The sequence below is a fragment of the Lepidochelys kempii genome, chromosome 10 (assembly GCF_965140265.1).
Source record: "Lepidochelys kempii isolate rLepKem1 chromosome 10, rLepKem1.hap2, whole genome shotgun sequence".
NCBI classification, from domain to species: domain Eukaryota; kingdom Metazoa; phylum Chordata; order Testudines; family Cheloniidae; genus Lepidochelys; species Lepidochelys kempii.
In genome coordinates this window covers 3,131,331-3,146,459 of record NC_133265.1, presented here as the reverse complement: position 1 = coordinate 3,146,459, position 15,129 = coordinate 3,131,331, and the positions used below count along the sequence as shown (strand labels likewise).

The 15,129-nt window shown below is 38.2% G+C and overlaps 1 protein-coding gene across 4 annotated transcripts in view; it reads right to left on the bottom strand.

The window, feature by feature from the left end:
- The window catches only part of ARHGAP17 (Rho GTPase activating protein 17), a 68,619-nt gene that overhangs the window by 28,360 nt on the left and 25,130 nt on the right, over positions 1-15,129 (bottom strand). For all 4 annotated transcript variants that reach the window (XM_073361654.1, XM_073361655.1, XM_073361653.1 and 1 more), the window contains exons 2-4: positions 5,634-5,673; positions 735-839; positions 194-270 (exon numbers count right to left, since the gene is read on the bottom strand). In XM_073361654.1, the coding sequence (XP_073217755.1) occupies positions 194-270; positions 735-839; positions 5,634-5,673 (222 nt within the window). The remainder of the gene's footprint in view (positions 1-193; positions 271-734; positions 840-5,633; positions 5,674-15,129) is intronic.

Genomic DNA, 15,129 nt, shown 5'->3' with positions numbered 1-15,129 from the left:
GTCAACTTTAGGGCTAAATACTATCAGCACTGTCCTGCAGATTGCCTAAATTGCAGCACTTATCAACTGGATTAGCTGCTGTTACTTTAAATTAACTAAAGGTACAACCATTTTAATAGACTCATTTTACAGAAGTTATTGCATGCAGAACTAAACAACGAGAAACCATAGCTCCACAAAAACCCAGACTTACCCCAAAAGAGTGTCATCGCTTAGCTGGACAGATCCTTCTTGCATATTTTGAGCAAAAGCTGTTAGAGGAAGCTTCTTCTGTAGAAGAGATGAGACTTCGTATTTAGTTTCTCTCCCTTAAGATACTCTTTGCAGGCAAACAGGGACCACATGATTAATTTCTTTTAGTTAATCGCGTGAGTTAACTGAGATTAATTGACAGCCCTACTGTATCCAGATCACAACTTTTGCCTGAGGTCTATACCGAGGTTTGAAAATCTGGTGGGAGGATACAAATAACATATCCTAAGTCAAATACATACCCAGACCCAGGGGACAGAGCAAGTGCTCTGACAGGATTATAGCACTCTGCATGCAGTGTGACTTCTGAAGTTGGTCTGTGAACTATACCAAAGCATTCCAATCAATAGGAAATGTCAACATGTGGGATGATTCTGGAGAGTTTTGTTCTGGTAGCTGACTTATGACATAACAGCTTATCCGTACATAGAAGGCCTTTACAAACCAGACTCAGAGCACAATCTGAAGCGCTCAGTACTTACATGTCTTTTATCAGCATCTGTGCCATACTGGCCCTGAAAACATGCTATTAGCCGCTTCTGTGAAATATGGCAAACAGATCTCACTGTGTCCAGACGCCTCTCAATCTAGCCATGGAAAAGAAAAAAACAAAACCCAGAAGTTATTTTCTTGGCCTCAGCACATCATCTTCCTCCTATGTCACATTTAGTTCATGTTTGCATGTTTCTCAAGTTCTGCAGCTTACAAAAAATTCAGTTTAACAGTAAGAGCCTGACAGCAAGTTTATTTTGAAAGAGACTTAAATGATTTCCATTAATGGTGGCATAAACTTTCCTTGATTTTGCTGTGACTTGCAGAATTCAAGAGACTCGGGAATGGAATGGAAAGAAGAGACAATATTCCGTTTCCCCATATAGCAGCCAGAAGGGGTTCCCACTTTGACACCTACTATTTGGAGTTTGATATGAAAGGCACGTTCACAAGCATTATTTAGGGATAATATCCTGGTAAGAATTCAGTAGTCCTTTCCCTTCCCTACAGCTGTGTTGGGTGGGATGGAAGATAACCAGGTGGCTGCCGTCTAAGTGTGGCCTTTGACCAGTGTCCCCCAGTCCTCATCATTGGTCTTAACCAGAGAGCAAACCTGCTTGCCAATCAAGTATGAAGGAAAATTCTAAGCTCTATGCAATAGTAGATGGAGGACAAGGTGATGTAGGCATGGATGGGTGGAAAAGATGATGAGATAGAGAGAAGTACTGAGGGTTTTTTGTGATGAAGAAAAAATACTGGTATGTTTTTCAAGATCATGCCCCTAAGTTAAGTTTAGTGCACTTGAACCCTTGTCCTCGCTAGTTAAAATATTAAAATGTCTTTGTATATTTTAAGATTATTTTGCTTCAAGAGTCACTGAAAGCCAGTAATGGAAATGGTTAAAGGATTCTTCTAAGTAAAAGGACCTTATCAAGAATAGTCCCCAAAATATGAGTGTGTTGGAGAAGGACTGCTTATGGCACTATAAAAACTATGTACAATGTCAAAGGAATGCAGTTTTTCTGCATTTTGATGACTCACCAACATTAAAAGGAGGCCCTTCAGAATGGTTTCTATTTAAAGATCAAAAAAGCATAACCAGTTCCATCTGCAGAAGTAATCTGCACAGATTCACGCCTTCAGTTAAGCACCTAAAAATGCCACGAGTGCTGAAAAATTAACATTTTCAGGACGACAATACATTTTCTGACTTTGTGTCTAAACATAAATATAGCTTAAACTCTGTGTAGGAAAGATTAAAATTTGTTCTGCTCAGGTATCACACCCTTAAGCACACAGCAACTGGTTGTAAAATTACAAAGCGTATCAACTGTGGGCTTCCCCATAAATGGCAAACTGAGCTTCAAATTTTTCTTAATTACAAAGAATGCAGAATGAACTTGCTGCTATTTCTCTTCTTTTCCATTTTGAGAACTGTCCTACACCCGAAGCCCCGATGAAGCTTTTTCCAATTAATGGATTTCCTTTCACGTAACCCCTCTTCAAGGTAGTTGAAAGCTTTCATGTACTGTTTGCTTGGCATCTATGGCCATTTAAACAAAAAATGAAACCAGCTCGCTGACCTGAAAGACTCACGTTTAGCTATGTGGTAACCTTGATAAAAGGAGGCTTTTTACTTTCATAAGCCAAGATGTAAACAGCCACTGTAAAATGCTGCACTGAAATTATGTACACCATTGCTTTCCATTTGCTGAATATTGCCATTAAAATTGATTCTCTCCGGAAACGATTCCAGTCTTAGACAAAGGAATCGTGCTCACCGAGGACACTGAGTGGCCTGGACGGCCATGTTTCAATAAAAAGAACAGGAGGACTTGCGGCACCTTAGAAACTAACAAATTTATCTGAGCATAAGTTTTTGTGGGCTACAGCCCACTTCATCGGACGCGTAGAATGGAACATATAGTAAGAAGATAGATTCATACAGAGAACATGAAAAGGTGGAGTAAGAGTCTATTTAATTAAGATGAGCTATTATCAGCAGGAGAAAAAAACACTTTTGCAGTGATAATCAAGCTGGCCCATTTAGACAGTTGACAAGAAGGTGTAAGGATACTTAACATGGGGAAATAGATTCAATATGTGTAATGACCCAGCCACTCCCAGTCTCTATTCAAACCCAAGTTAATAGTATCTAGTTTGCATATCAATTCAAGCTCAGCAGTTTCTCATTGGAGCCACAAGTACTCCTGTTCTTTTTGTGGATACAGACTAACACGGCTGCTACTCTAAAACAGGTTTCAATAGTTGGTTTTCATATTTCTGCTACGTGCTATGTGCTTGAGTGCTTCATTTTTGCTGTGCCTCCTAAGATTAAGCTTATTATACCACTGCTTTCTTTCTTGACCTTCTAAGACGATTCCGAGATCGCAATGGTATAAGTAGTCATGGGTGCCTATTGAAGAATATTACCACATTTTTATTAATGGTCACTAAATCTTCAATATAAACTGACCACCTAAAAATCTTACTGGCTGAGTTAATCACATCTTTGCTTAAGAATTCCAGCATGATTAGAAACCACTATCACAAAAAGAGCAGGAAACAAAAGCACGAAGCAGTATTTTGTTCCGCAGAAGACTACGGAACTGAAGATGTCGTCACAGTGCTTGCTACAGTAACTACTGTCCAGTTGCTGACAAAAGTGGATCTGACTGTCCTCGACATATAAAGGGGGAACAGACTTGGTAGTTCTTCCTATTCCTCCTCCAGGTCAATGAAGCTACTGAAAGACTCATCTTTGCTGGTAACACTGACTGTAACTTGGCTTATATATCTAGAGTGTAGATTAGCAAGTAGCATTTTTTCATTCAAGGTTCAAACACAGATACTTCCAACCTTGCCTCGAGAGAATTGGTTGGACAACATTGCGCTAACTGTAGGGAGAACGCACTACGGACACACATTAACATTTCTAATACGGTTGAAGGGTAGTCCCTGCCTGATTTGGAAAGGCACTAAATTTAATCAAGGCATATTTGAAGAATAATATTGCACTGAGCAAATTAGAACAACTATTTCAAAATGTACCAAAGCCAAAACTTATGAGTTAACATAAAAAAAAGTAGAAAGCCTGTTTATAAAATGATCACTAACAAACTCTACAAACACTAACAAAGTTTAGTCAGACAAGAGTTTTCCCCAAGAACGAGCAAACTCTTCCATCTGGGTGTAACCAGTCTGGTTACTGAGCCTGGGAAAACTGCTTGCAAAAATTGTTGGCAACAAGTGACGGAGAGTTTGTCTTTATTTCACATTCATATTCTGTCTAACTAAGACAACAGATGATCCCTGCAAGCTCTCTCACGGCATAATTTAAAGTCCTTAATATAGCTAGATTTTTTTAAGCTTTACTTCAGATATTTTCTCATTAATATTGCCAAAAACTGTTGGATATTTCTGATCCAAACATAAAGTAAACCCTCTAGTCCAGGAGAAAGCTGGACTATGTCAATTTAGCTTGTTTCAAGATTACCTGAGGTAGTTATACATACACCTCTATCATCACCATTTAAATTTTTTTAAATTGAAATTAATTTTCCCACTCTTGTAACTTCAACAGCTGAAGAGATTCTCAAATTTTAAAAAAGGAGCTTCTTTGTAGAGACCAAGCATGGAAAATTTCAGCCTCAAATGCAAGTCTTTTGGAAATTTAATCATATTAGAAAGATACTGTCAACCTGAAACCTAGTTATGTAAATAAGTTTGAATTGGTTTGGGCTATTACTGTAGCCATGTTCCCCAGCCAACCTGTGTGGTTTAGCAATCACATTGTTCATAAAAAAGGTTTCTTCCCCTAGTTGCTGTGCGAAAGACCTACACATACAGGAGAAACTGATTAAGAGCTAGCAAATGAATGAATAAAAGTGAAAAGAAAACTTTCATTGATCTGTCAATTATACCAGTCATTGGTAGTCTCTGTAAAAATAGTACCTAAAAATTCAGGCACAAATGCTACGTTTAAGTAGATGGTACAACTAAAAAAAACTTGCACAAAAAAATTTCCATCACAACTCAAAGTATCACAGGTGCTATCAGCATGACAGTTAGGACAGCACTTACTGTGTGAACTGCAAGAAAAACAGAACATGGGCTTATTTGGAATAATCCTTGGATTTCTGCAAGCAGAGTGGGCATTTATTGCAGCTTCTCTGAAACCCATATAAATTAACTCCTTCAGGAAGAAATATAGATGAACAAGGGGACAGGAAGAGGCCTTCCAAACAGTAATGTTCTCCCAGCTAGAAACAGCATGAGAGAGTCAACAAGAAAAGCAATTATATTACAAAAGTTTTTTTTTCTCCTGTTGATAGCAGCCCACCTTAACGGATGAGTCTCATTAGAGTTGGTATTGCAACACCCAGTTTTTCATGTTGTGTGTGTGTGTATAAAAATCCTACTGTATTTTCCACTACATGCATCCAATGAAGTGGGTTTTAGCCCACGAAAGTTTATGCCCTAATAAATTTGTTAGTCTCTAAGTTGCCATAAATACTGCTCGTTCTTTTTGCTGATACAGACTAACACGGCTATCACTCTGAAACCTGAATTATATTCTTGTAAAGAATCATTTTTATACCGTAAATGAGTTTACTTAATACAAAGCTACTATTTCTTTGCTTCTAATCTAGCACTTGCTTTTTAGTGTACTTCAACTTTCAAATCCCCTTTTGTCTCATGTGGCTTAACAGTTCCTCTTCTCCTTAAGCTATATCATAGCTCGTCCAGTCTGAGGAAACAGAGCTACAGCCACCTAACTTCTGTCCTTGTAATTTGTTTCCACAGGCAGCATTCTATGAAGTCAAAAGGCTTGCTTAGTTCTTTATAATAAAGCATTTAAAGGCAGCACATTAACCGAGTTACAGTACCTGTAATAGATCTTCACTGAGGACTTCAGTTTTCTCAGCCCTGAAAGGAAAAAAAACAGGAGAAATGTAAGCCTGGAATTAGAATAATTTGCACCTAAAAAGATTTTTAGGTTAAGGGTAAAAAAACTTGCAGTACATTAACAGGAAAAATATTCAGAGCTAAGAATTGATCTCTTATGAAAAAGTTCTCCCATTTTAAAAAATACCACCCTGCGACAAGCTTATGAGCATTGTTATGATACACAGCACACTCAGTCAATGTGGTATGTACCATACTACATCCAAATTGCAGATCACTGCTGAGGAGCAATCTTTCACCACTTGTCCAACACCACAAATTAATGAGATTAACAAAGAAAGCTGCACATTCCTAAAGTTGAAAGCCTAACCCACTAATACATCCATAGCTATCATTTCTGTACATTACCTGCCTAAAAACAAGAGTAATTCTAATGCAAGAAACGTGGGGGGAGGGATAGCTCAGTGGTTTGAGCATTGGCCTGCTAAATCTAGGGTTGAGTTCAATCCTTGAGGGCGCCATTTAGGGATCTGGGGTAAAAACTGGGGATTGGTACTGCTTTGAGCAGGGGGTTGGACTAGATGGCCTCCTGAGGTCCCTTCCAACCCTGATATTCTATGATTCTATGTAACAAACTGGAATCTTTCAGTACTTAGCCAGAAGACAAGCAGGAGTAAAACAAGTTCCAAGGATAATTTTAAAGAGCACTTCTGCTCCAAAAAATGATCACAGAAACAGCATCATGGAGCTTCATGTTTATTGTCTCAGTGATTCCTGATCAGACCATGCGCCACTCCGTTTTCTCTTCCTCCCTAACTTAACACAGAAATTGACAGATAGACCAGTGGTCCACTCAGTCAAATACCCTGTCTGACAGGCCTTGTCAGGTGTTAGCCAATCCATTAAAAGACTTTTCCACATTAGAGTCTCAACATATGTTAAACTAACAACTTCCAATTTCTAGTCTTGACAAGGCCACAGTGGCCATTACCAGATGTTCAGATGAAGGTGCAAAATACACTGCTGGTAGACAATTACAGTATAACCTGCTCATGAGAAAACTCATGTCAGTGGTTGGCTAATGCTCTGAAGCAGGAGGGGCTAGTTCTCTTTATAAAACCCCTAACCTAACTGACTATCATCATCAAAATGGGTCTTGCCCTTTTTTGAAATCTATTAATATCTTAGCCTGAATGATATTTTGTGGCGGTGAATTGCCACTACTGACTGTATAAAAACAATTTTGTCAATTTTAAATTGCCTTTGAGTTTGGTTCATGGCTATTGTTCTTGTATTCTGAGAAGAGGTAAATGAAGCACCCAATTTACTTTCTTTATACTACTCGTTATTTTGTAGAGCTACCATTTCCCCGGTTATTTATCTCCCCTGTGAATAGTCCCTTCTATTCCAGTATTCATAAAGTAGTCTCTCAATGACTCATTTTTGCTATCCTTTTCTGGGCCCCTCCTTTTGCTGCTGTATTTGAGATAGGGTACTATAAATGAAACGTATTCTAGGTGAAGGCTTACCACAGATTTATATAACAGCCACTATGATGTGTTTAGTATTATTTTCTAAACCAATCCTTATGCATTAATTTTTATCAGCTGCTGCACATTGAGCTGTCCACAGTGACATCTAGATTTTTCCCGAATGGTCACAGTTAAATTTAGATCCCAGCATTGTGTACACGCAGTTCAAATTACCATACATTTGTCAACAATGAATCTCATTTGCTATAGAATCATGGGACTGGAAGGGACCTCAAGAAGTCATCTAGCCCAGTCCCATACACTTATGTCAGGACTCATCTAGACCATGCCTGACAGGTGTTTGCCTAACCTGCTCTATAATGCTGCTCCTCTTTCACCTAGCTTTGTTAGGTCCCTCTGAAGTTCCTCAGTCTTCTGTAGTCATACCCAACCTAGTCTGTCACCTACATTTCACTTCACTGATGATCCCTTTTAAACACTGGTTTCGATACAGGCCCACGGTGCACCCCAATATTAACATTTTGTCCTACTAAAAATGTATTTGTTCTTCTCCTGGTCTGTACAAACCAGTTTGTAATCCAAAGCATTGCTTTACCTCTCACCCATAATTCCTTTAATCTCTTGTGAGGGACTTTGATCACATGGGAAACGTATCAGTTAACATGTGTTAAACTTTGAAAGGTATTTAATTTTAATTTCATAAGTTACCTGCCTTGGGCTATCAGTGATCCATAAAGTGTTGTAAATTGTTAAATATTTATTATCTGCTAATGCTCAAAACTGACAGACACCAACACTTAAATACTTTATAGTGGCAATGAAATGTGCAAAAGCTACAGCAAAATGATCACTCTGGCAAAGTTAAATATATATGAGATTTTCCTTGTAAATAAAGCATGGCTGCTCTGCTTGATATATTCATCACTTCCTAATAGTGAGTGATAAACTGGTGATACAAGACTAGGATCAGATAATCACAGATGAAAAATCCCATTGAAAACTACCAGGGAGAAATCCTTAGTGTAAGAAATGTGTTCCTTTAACTGGAGTGCTCTTAAAATGTGTTGACTGTACTTGCATTCCAAGCATGAACAGTAAAGAACATAAGAATGGCCTTACTGGGTCAGACCAATAGTCCATCTAGCCCAGGTCTGACAGATGCTTCAGAGGGAATGACCAGAACAATTACTGAGTGATCCATCCCGGCATCTAGTCCCAGCTTCTGGCTGTCAGAGGTTCAGGGACACCCAGAGAATGGGGTTGTATCCCTGACCATTTTGGCTAATAGGCATTGACAGACCTATCCTCCATGAACTTATCTAATTCTCTTTTGAAACTTCTTTGAAATTTTAGACTTCTATCATATCTGCCCTTAGTCATCTCTTTCCTTTCAATCCAAGTCTTTGTAATCCTTCATATGGAAGCTGTTCCATACACAATCATTTTTGCTGCCCTTCTCTGTACTTTTGCCAGTTCTAATATATCTTTTTTGAGATGCGGTGACCAGAATTGCATGCAGTATTCAAGGTGTGGATGTACCATGGATTTATAGTGGCTTTATTATATCTTCCATCTTATCTATCCCCTTCCTAATGGTTCCTAACATTATTAGCTTTAACTGCTGCGGCACACAGATGTTTTCAAAGTGGTAACAGTTAATTTAGACCCCCATCAATTTGTATGTATAGTTGAGATTTTGTTTTCCAATATGCATTACTCTGCGCTCACTATAATTGAATTTCATCTGCCATTTTGTTGCCCAGTCACCCAGTTTAGTAAGATCCCTTTGTAACTCTTTGCAGTCAGCTTTGGTCTTAACTTTGTTGAGTAATTTTGTATAATCTGCAAGTTTTCCTACCTCACACTTCACCCAGTTTTCAAGATCATTTAAGAATATGTTGAACTGCACAGGTCCCAGTACAGACCCTTGGGGGATCCGGCTATTGGCACCGCTCCACTATGAAAGCTGACAATTTATTCCTACCTTTTGTTTCCTACCTTTTCACCAGTTACTGATCCATGAAAGGACCCTCCCTCTTATCCCTTGACTGCTTATTTTTATTAAGAGCCTTTGGTGTTGGACTTCAACAAAGGCTTTCTGAAAATCCAAGTATACTACACCTACTGGATCACCATTGTCCACGTGTGTTGACTTCCTCAAAGAATTCTAATACATTAGTGAGGCATGATTTTCCTTTACAAAAGCCATGTAGACTCTTCCCCAACATCTGTGTGTTGATAATTCTGTTCTTTACTATAGTTTCAACCAATTTGCTTGGTAGCGAAGTTAGGCTTACTGGCTGTAACTGCCAGGATAGCTCCAGGAGCATTTTTTTTTTTTAAAAAAAAATTGGCAATTAGCTATCCTCCATTTATCTGGTACAGAGGCTGATTTAAGCAATAGTTTAAAATACCACAGTTAATTCTGCAATTTCATATTTGAGTTCCTTCAGAACTCCTGGATGAATATCATCAAGTCCTGGTGACTTGATATGTTTATTTTATCTATTTGCTCCAAAACCACCTTTATTAACACCTCAATCTGGGACGGTTCAGATTTGTCACTAAAAAAGAATGGCTTGGGTGTCGGAATCCTCTGAAGTGAAAACCAGTGCAAAGAATTCTCGCGTTTCTGTAATGGCCTTGTCCTTCTTGAGTGCTGCTAAATTGTCCAGTGGCCCCACTGATTCTTTGGCAGGCTTCCTGCTTCTAATGTACTTTAAAAAATGTTTGCTGTTCATTTTTGTATCTTTTGCCATTGCTCCTCAAATTTTTTGGGGGGATGTGTAATTACATTTTTACACTTTACTTGCCAGAGTTTATGCTCTTTTCTGTTTTCCTCAGTAGGATTTGACTTCCAATTTTTAGAAGTGGTCTTTTTGCCTCTAACCACTTTTTTTTTTTTACTCTGCTGTTTCTCATAGCATTTTTGTCTTTTTTCTTTTTTTTTTAATGCGAGGGGTATACATTTAACTTGAGCCTCTGTTGTGGTGTTTTTAATATAGTTTCCATGCAGCTTGCAGGCATTTCATACCTTCTGACCCTTTTAATTTCCATTTAACCAGCTTCCTCATTTTTGTGTAGTTCCCCTTGTTGAAGCAATTACACTGTTGAGCTAGCAGACTTCGTAAAAAGCATACAGGACCACCGACTGTCACTGTGGGAACAAGGTTATGTAGACTACCGTAGATTTCTTACGGTAATACATGATTTGAAACTCGGACCTCAAAAAAAAGGTCAAAACAATTCTGATATACCAAAGCAGAGTGCACTGCTAATTTAACAAACCTTTCTATTAATTAGATCATCAATAGAGATAAGGATTAAAAGGGAAAGGTTTACTGTTGCTCGGAAAACGCCTTTCTGAAGTTTCATAAGCAAAGCAGAATTTCACATTGCCATAAAGAACTTTAAAAGATTAACTTTTTGCTGTCAAGAGTATGAATATCCAAAATAGACACCTTGCAAGTTACCTTCACTGTTTTAAGATCTCTGTGCATCAGGAAAAAAGTTTCTCATTACACTCATAACTTCCTGTGTCTATTCTGAAGCAAATCTGGCAACTAGTTGAACATACATTTCTCAAAAATGAGCCAGAGAGCCGATTGCCCAGAACTTCCACAGGAGTGGGTAAGATTCACAAATCTCCTTGGATCATCTTTATTCTCTCACTTTAAGTAGTTCTGTTCACTAAGAAAATATTTAGAAACCAAAACAATTTAATTGATCAGAGGCCATCTGGTAAGAGTGTTCTCACATTATAATCAATATGCCTTTTATAAGGCTGCTGACTGGACCTTTAGTCCATGCAGTGACAAAGCATTTGGCTAAAAATAATCATGTACGCATCTCATCCCAGTCCCTCTGTGCACAGCATAAGTCTGTTAAAAGACAAAACATGAACAATTTAAGGCTCTGAACCTACATCCACTGAAGTCAGTTAGAACTTTGACATTTATTTTACTGGGAGCAGGAGTGAGCCCTTCAGCCAAGACGGACTTAAAAGAAAGCCAATCACTGAATTTCAGAGATATAGAATGATGCCTCTTGCATGAGCAAATCAGATGAAGCCATCAAGAGAAAGAATTTACACGTGACAGATGGAGTTGTTGACTGTGATAATTTGGGCTTTGTAATATTTATGCATAGTAGAATACTAGAAAATAAAACAGGAGAGTTATTAACTTAAACCAAAGGGGATATGCTAAATACAGCAGCTGTTCATCACTGTACTCAAACCATGAAGCAACTGTACAATCTTTATGATAAGGCTAAGTCTTCCAGCTACTTCCTATTACTGAACAGTCACAAGCAAGTGGAACAGAGGGCTGAGCTGTCATAGATAACCATGCTTCCTCTTGCATTTTATGGCTTGTCTGTTCCAGTCCAGATTTTACATCCAATACCCAGCATCATGGGATTTACATACTTTTTTTGCCATCTGCTTCAGGAATTAGTGAAGAATTTAATTTAAAGTATGTTCAGTTCTTAACAGTGGTGAATCATGTAAGAGGGAACAGACATCTAATACAGCCATAGAATTATATCAGCTTGTTAGAGATTTTATAGAAATGTATTTAGATGTACACATTTTCATAGATGAGCAGGTTTAAGATTGTAACAGCATTCTGCATTCCTCTCTTTCAGCAATGAGTACCGCTAACAAGCAACTATGTCACCGGATACACTGGATGAGAGAAGACACCCTTTCACCCAACATTTTGTGCAAAGCTAATCAACACAACTTGCTAGCTACTAGCTTAGAAGTACCAAAAAAGGGGGTATGTGGTTGAAAATAGAGTTCACTGAGAGCAAATATAGGTAGAATTTAGCCCTAGTTTTGTAGGACCTATATACAAATGAACACATCTGATTTTACTGTAAGTGTATATAAAAGATACATCATTTTATCTAATACAGAGACATCACTACTCTGCCTGAAAATAAACACTTAGAAATAAAAAAGCTTAAGCTACAATGCAACCACTCTCCCAGACAAAGAGCGTTGTGTATGCTTTTTATATCAAAAGATGCCACAGTTGAGAAAGGTGTATAGACAATGAGCAAATTAGATGCAATGTATTTTTATATGAATAATTAAATGCCACAGTGACAGAGGTATAGTAATATCAACAAAAACAACACCTGAATGACTAAAACAAAGGACATGCTGTGGCTGTCTAGACAAGTGTCTGTCGCTTTTCAGTTTCAAGCACTTCCTCTAAAACTGATGGGAATACGTATGTCTACAATATACAGTGCTATTTTAAGCACATGTTGAAGACAGACTATAGTTAGCAACATTTCAGCTAAGAACTCTTCCTGCTAATATAACCATCACACCCCCAACTTTAAGCACTAAATTCCTTCTTTCTCTGTGAAGCTAGCCAGGAAGCATCCTTTGAAGCCATGTACTTCATGATAATCTAGGACTTGTCTAGACAAGAATTTAAGATCTGAGAGCACATTAGCAAACGTGAAAACAATGTGTTTTAGATGTCAAAGTATAAACCAATCACTGGCTTTAACACATGGTGAATTGGCTGATCTAGAACAGGGGATGGCCTAGGCTTTAAATCAACCAACTCTGTAGAACGCAGAAAATATTAACAGTGTAAATATTATGTAAACACAAAAGGACAGCGGGCTTTATGAAACAAGAAAGTCTCCAGAGTGTTAAAAATAAGCCTCTTTAAATTACAAGATGGACCCAAGCTAGAATGCTGTAAACTGGCATCACACTTTGCTAAAGCTTGGGGCTGTTGAGAGCACAGGTAGCGGTGGTGTCAATTTGGGCCTCCAATCGAAGTGTTGTCATGATCCTGGTCTGACCAGCAAAGTCATTCACCACACTCACTCTGTTTTAGTTCAACATAACATCTGTTAACTGTCAATATCTAGGCTTACAAGGATTGATCCAATATCAATGGACTGCAGTTGCACACAGGATCGTACTTTTTTAACCATCATTTAGCAGCTCAAGGTAAGGCTTAAAGTATTATCTATTGCATTTTGAAAAGACCTAAGAGTATACTTTAGATAGAGGTTAGTTGCAAAAGTTGCTTCATTTGTTGCACCTCCACGTGATGAGGTGGGTGTCATGATGTCTCTTGCTCCAGCACAGCTTTAACAGTATGAGAAGAGGTAACACACTAAGATTTTGCAGAGATGCTTTTATGATTTTTTTATAGGAATCAAGACATACGGTACTAGACTGATCAGTGCTCCGTTGCCATATGGGCAACTCTTGGGTTACTAATGAGAAAGATTTCAATTACATTCTACTTGAAAGATCTTAATGGTAGAGCTGGAGAAAACTATTTTTCTTCAGGTAGGTTGTGTTACAAGCCAAGGGAAATCCTTTTTAAAAAAAACAAAAACCACTTTGTACAAAAGCCATATTCTGCAATGTGTACGGTTTCTGATAAAAACCACACATTTACTGCACCAGAAGCAAACTGAATAGGTGCAGTTATTACATTTAATTACATGCCCATTTGCAATGACAGCGTTTGTGTGCAATTCTAAAAAAATGGGCCCTGTACTGCATATTAAAATTAAGGACCTTGTAGTTTTGAAGTTTGTTATTTTGGAAAGAAAGACTACTTTGGAAAGACAGTAATGGTCTTTGTTCAGTGTCTGTTCAGCGCCTAGTACAACAGTGTCCTCGTCCCTGACTGGGTCTCAGGTGCTACAATAATAGAAATAAGGTCAGTTTCCTTAAGGGTGTAAGCTAGTATTGTTCCAGAAGTCAGATGTTAACAGTGGTTGATAAAATCATCATGGATTAATAAATGCATAGCTTACTGTTATCCACTGCATGAGGGTGTGGTGGATGGAGACTGACATTCTTAATTCTTCCTACAGCCACTGGGAAAGATTAAGGAACTCTGCCGCTAGCTGAGCAGCATGCAAGAATAGCTGCTCTGCACTCTTACCTCTTGACTCGTATAAGATCCCACCACATCTTAAAACAATCAAGGGGTTTTTCAACCAAATTTTTGTGGGCCCATATCAGTAAACAAGTGTTTTTTTGGCCTGATCCCCTTAGGTTAAAAGGGCTATTAACTTTGTATCAGACTCATTCCATGAAATGACAGCATAAATCTGACAATGAAGGAGTGTTCTACTGGAGTAGATTAACAATTGCAACGAAGAATCTTTTAAAGAACATTCCCAGATGCTTTAGAAAAAATATGTACAGACTAGGGAAAAACTAGCTGGGTTTAACCAAGGTGTTCAGTGTAATAAACCAAATCTGCAGCTTCATATACAAATTCCTCCAGCAGTACCTGCTTATTTATAGCCATAGCGTGATCTTGAATCTGGTTTCCCAAACTAAAAATTCCTAAACTACATCCTCTATGGTAGTTTCACAATTTAAGAGTTCAACTGAATGTAGACAAAACAGTTAAATACTGGGAATGTAAAATGAAGTCTCTCTCCAAACTATGACTAATTGACAAAGCATGCCCTTTCTCCAGCTCCTCCTATGTACTAGGAGGCTCAAAACATTCCAGGTTTATGACTGGATCTGTTGTGTGAACTTCTGGTATACAGAACCTACTGGCATGTGTCTTGGAAACAGAAGATCTGTTTAAACTAAGGATTTTCCCCGACACATTCTGTAACAAAGATAATGCTTACGTAAGAATAAAAAAAAGACTGTTAGAAATTATTAGTAGACTGTAATTACAGAGAGTGGAAGCCCTGCACACACCAAGGTCCTTCTCAAATGTTACATTCCTTTCTACAACAGAAACGGTAATCTCATAGCTCATCTGTTCACACGGTTTAGATATAAAATAGCTGATTAATTGGCAACACTCCACTGAAAGAGTAAGATTTGGACCTGTGGGAAAAGGAGGATTCTGGGAACTGAAGGCAAAGTTGCAGGATACAGGACAAAGGGCACAATTTATTGATAGCTGTTCTGGAGGAGTACAAGTGTTCCTGTTTTCCCAATAACCACTAAGGGTTCCAC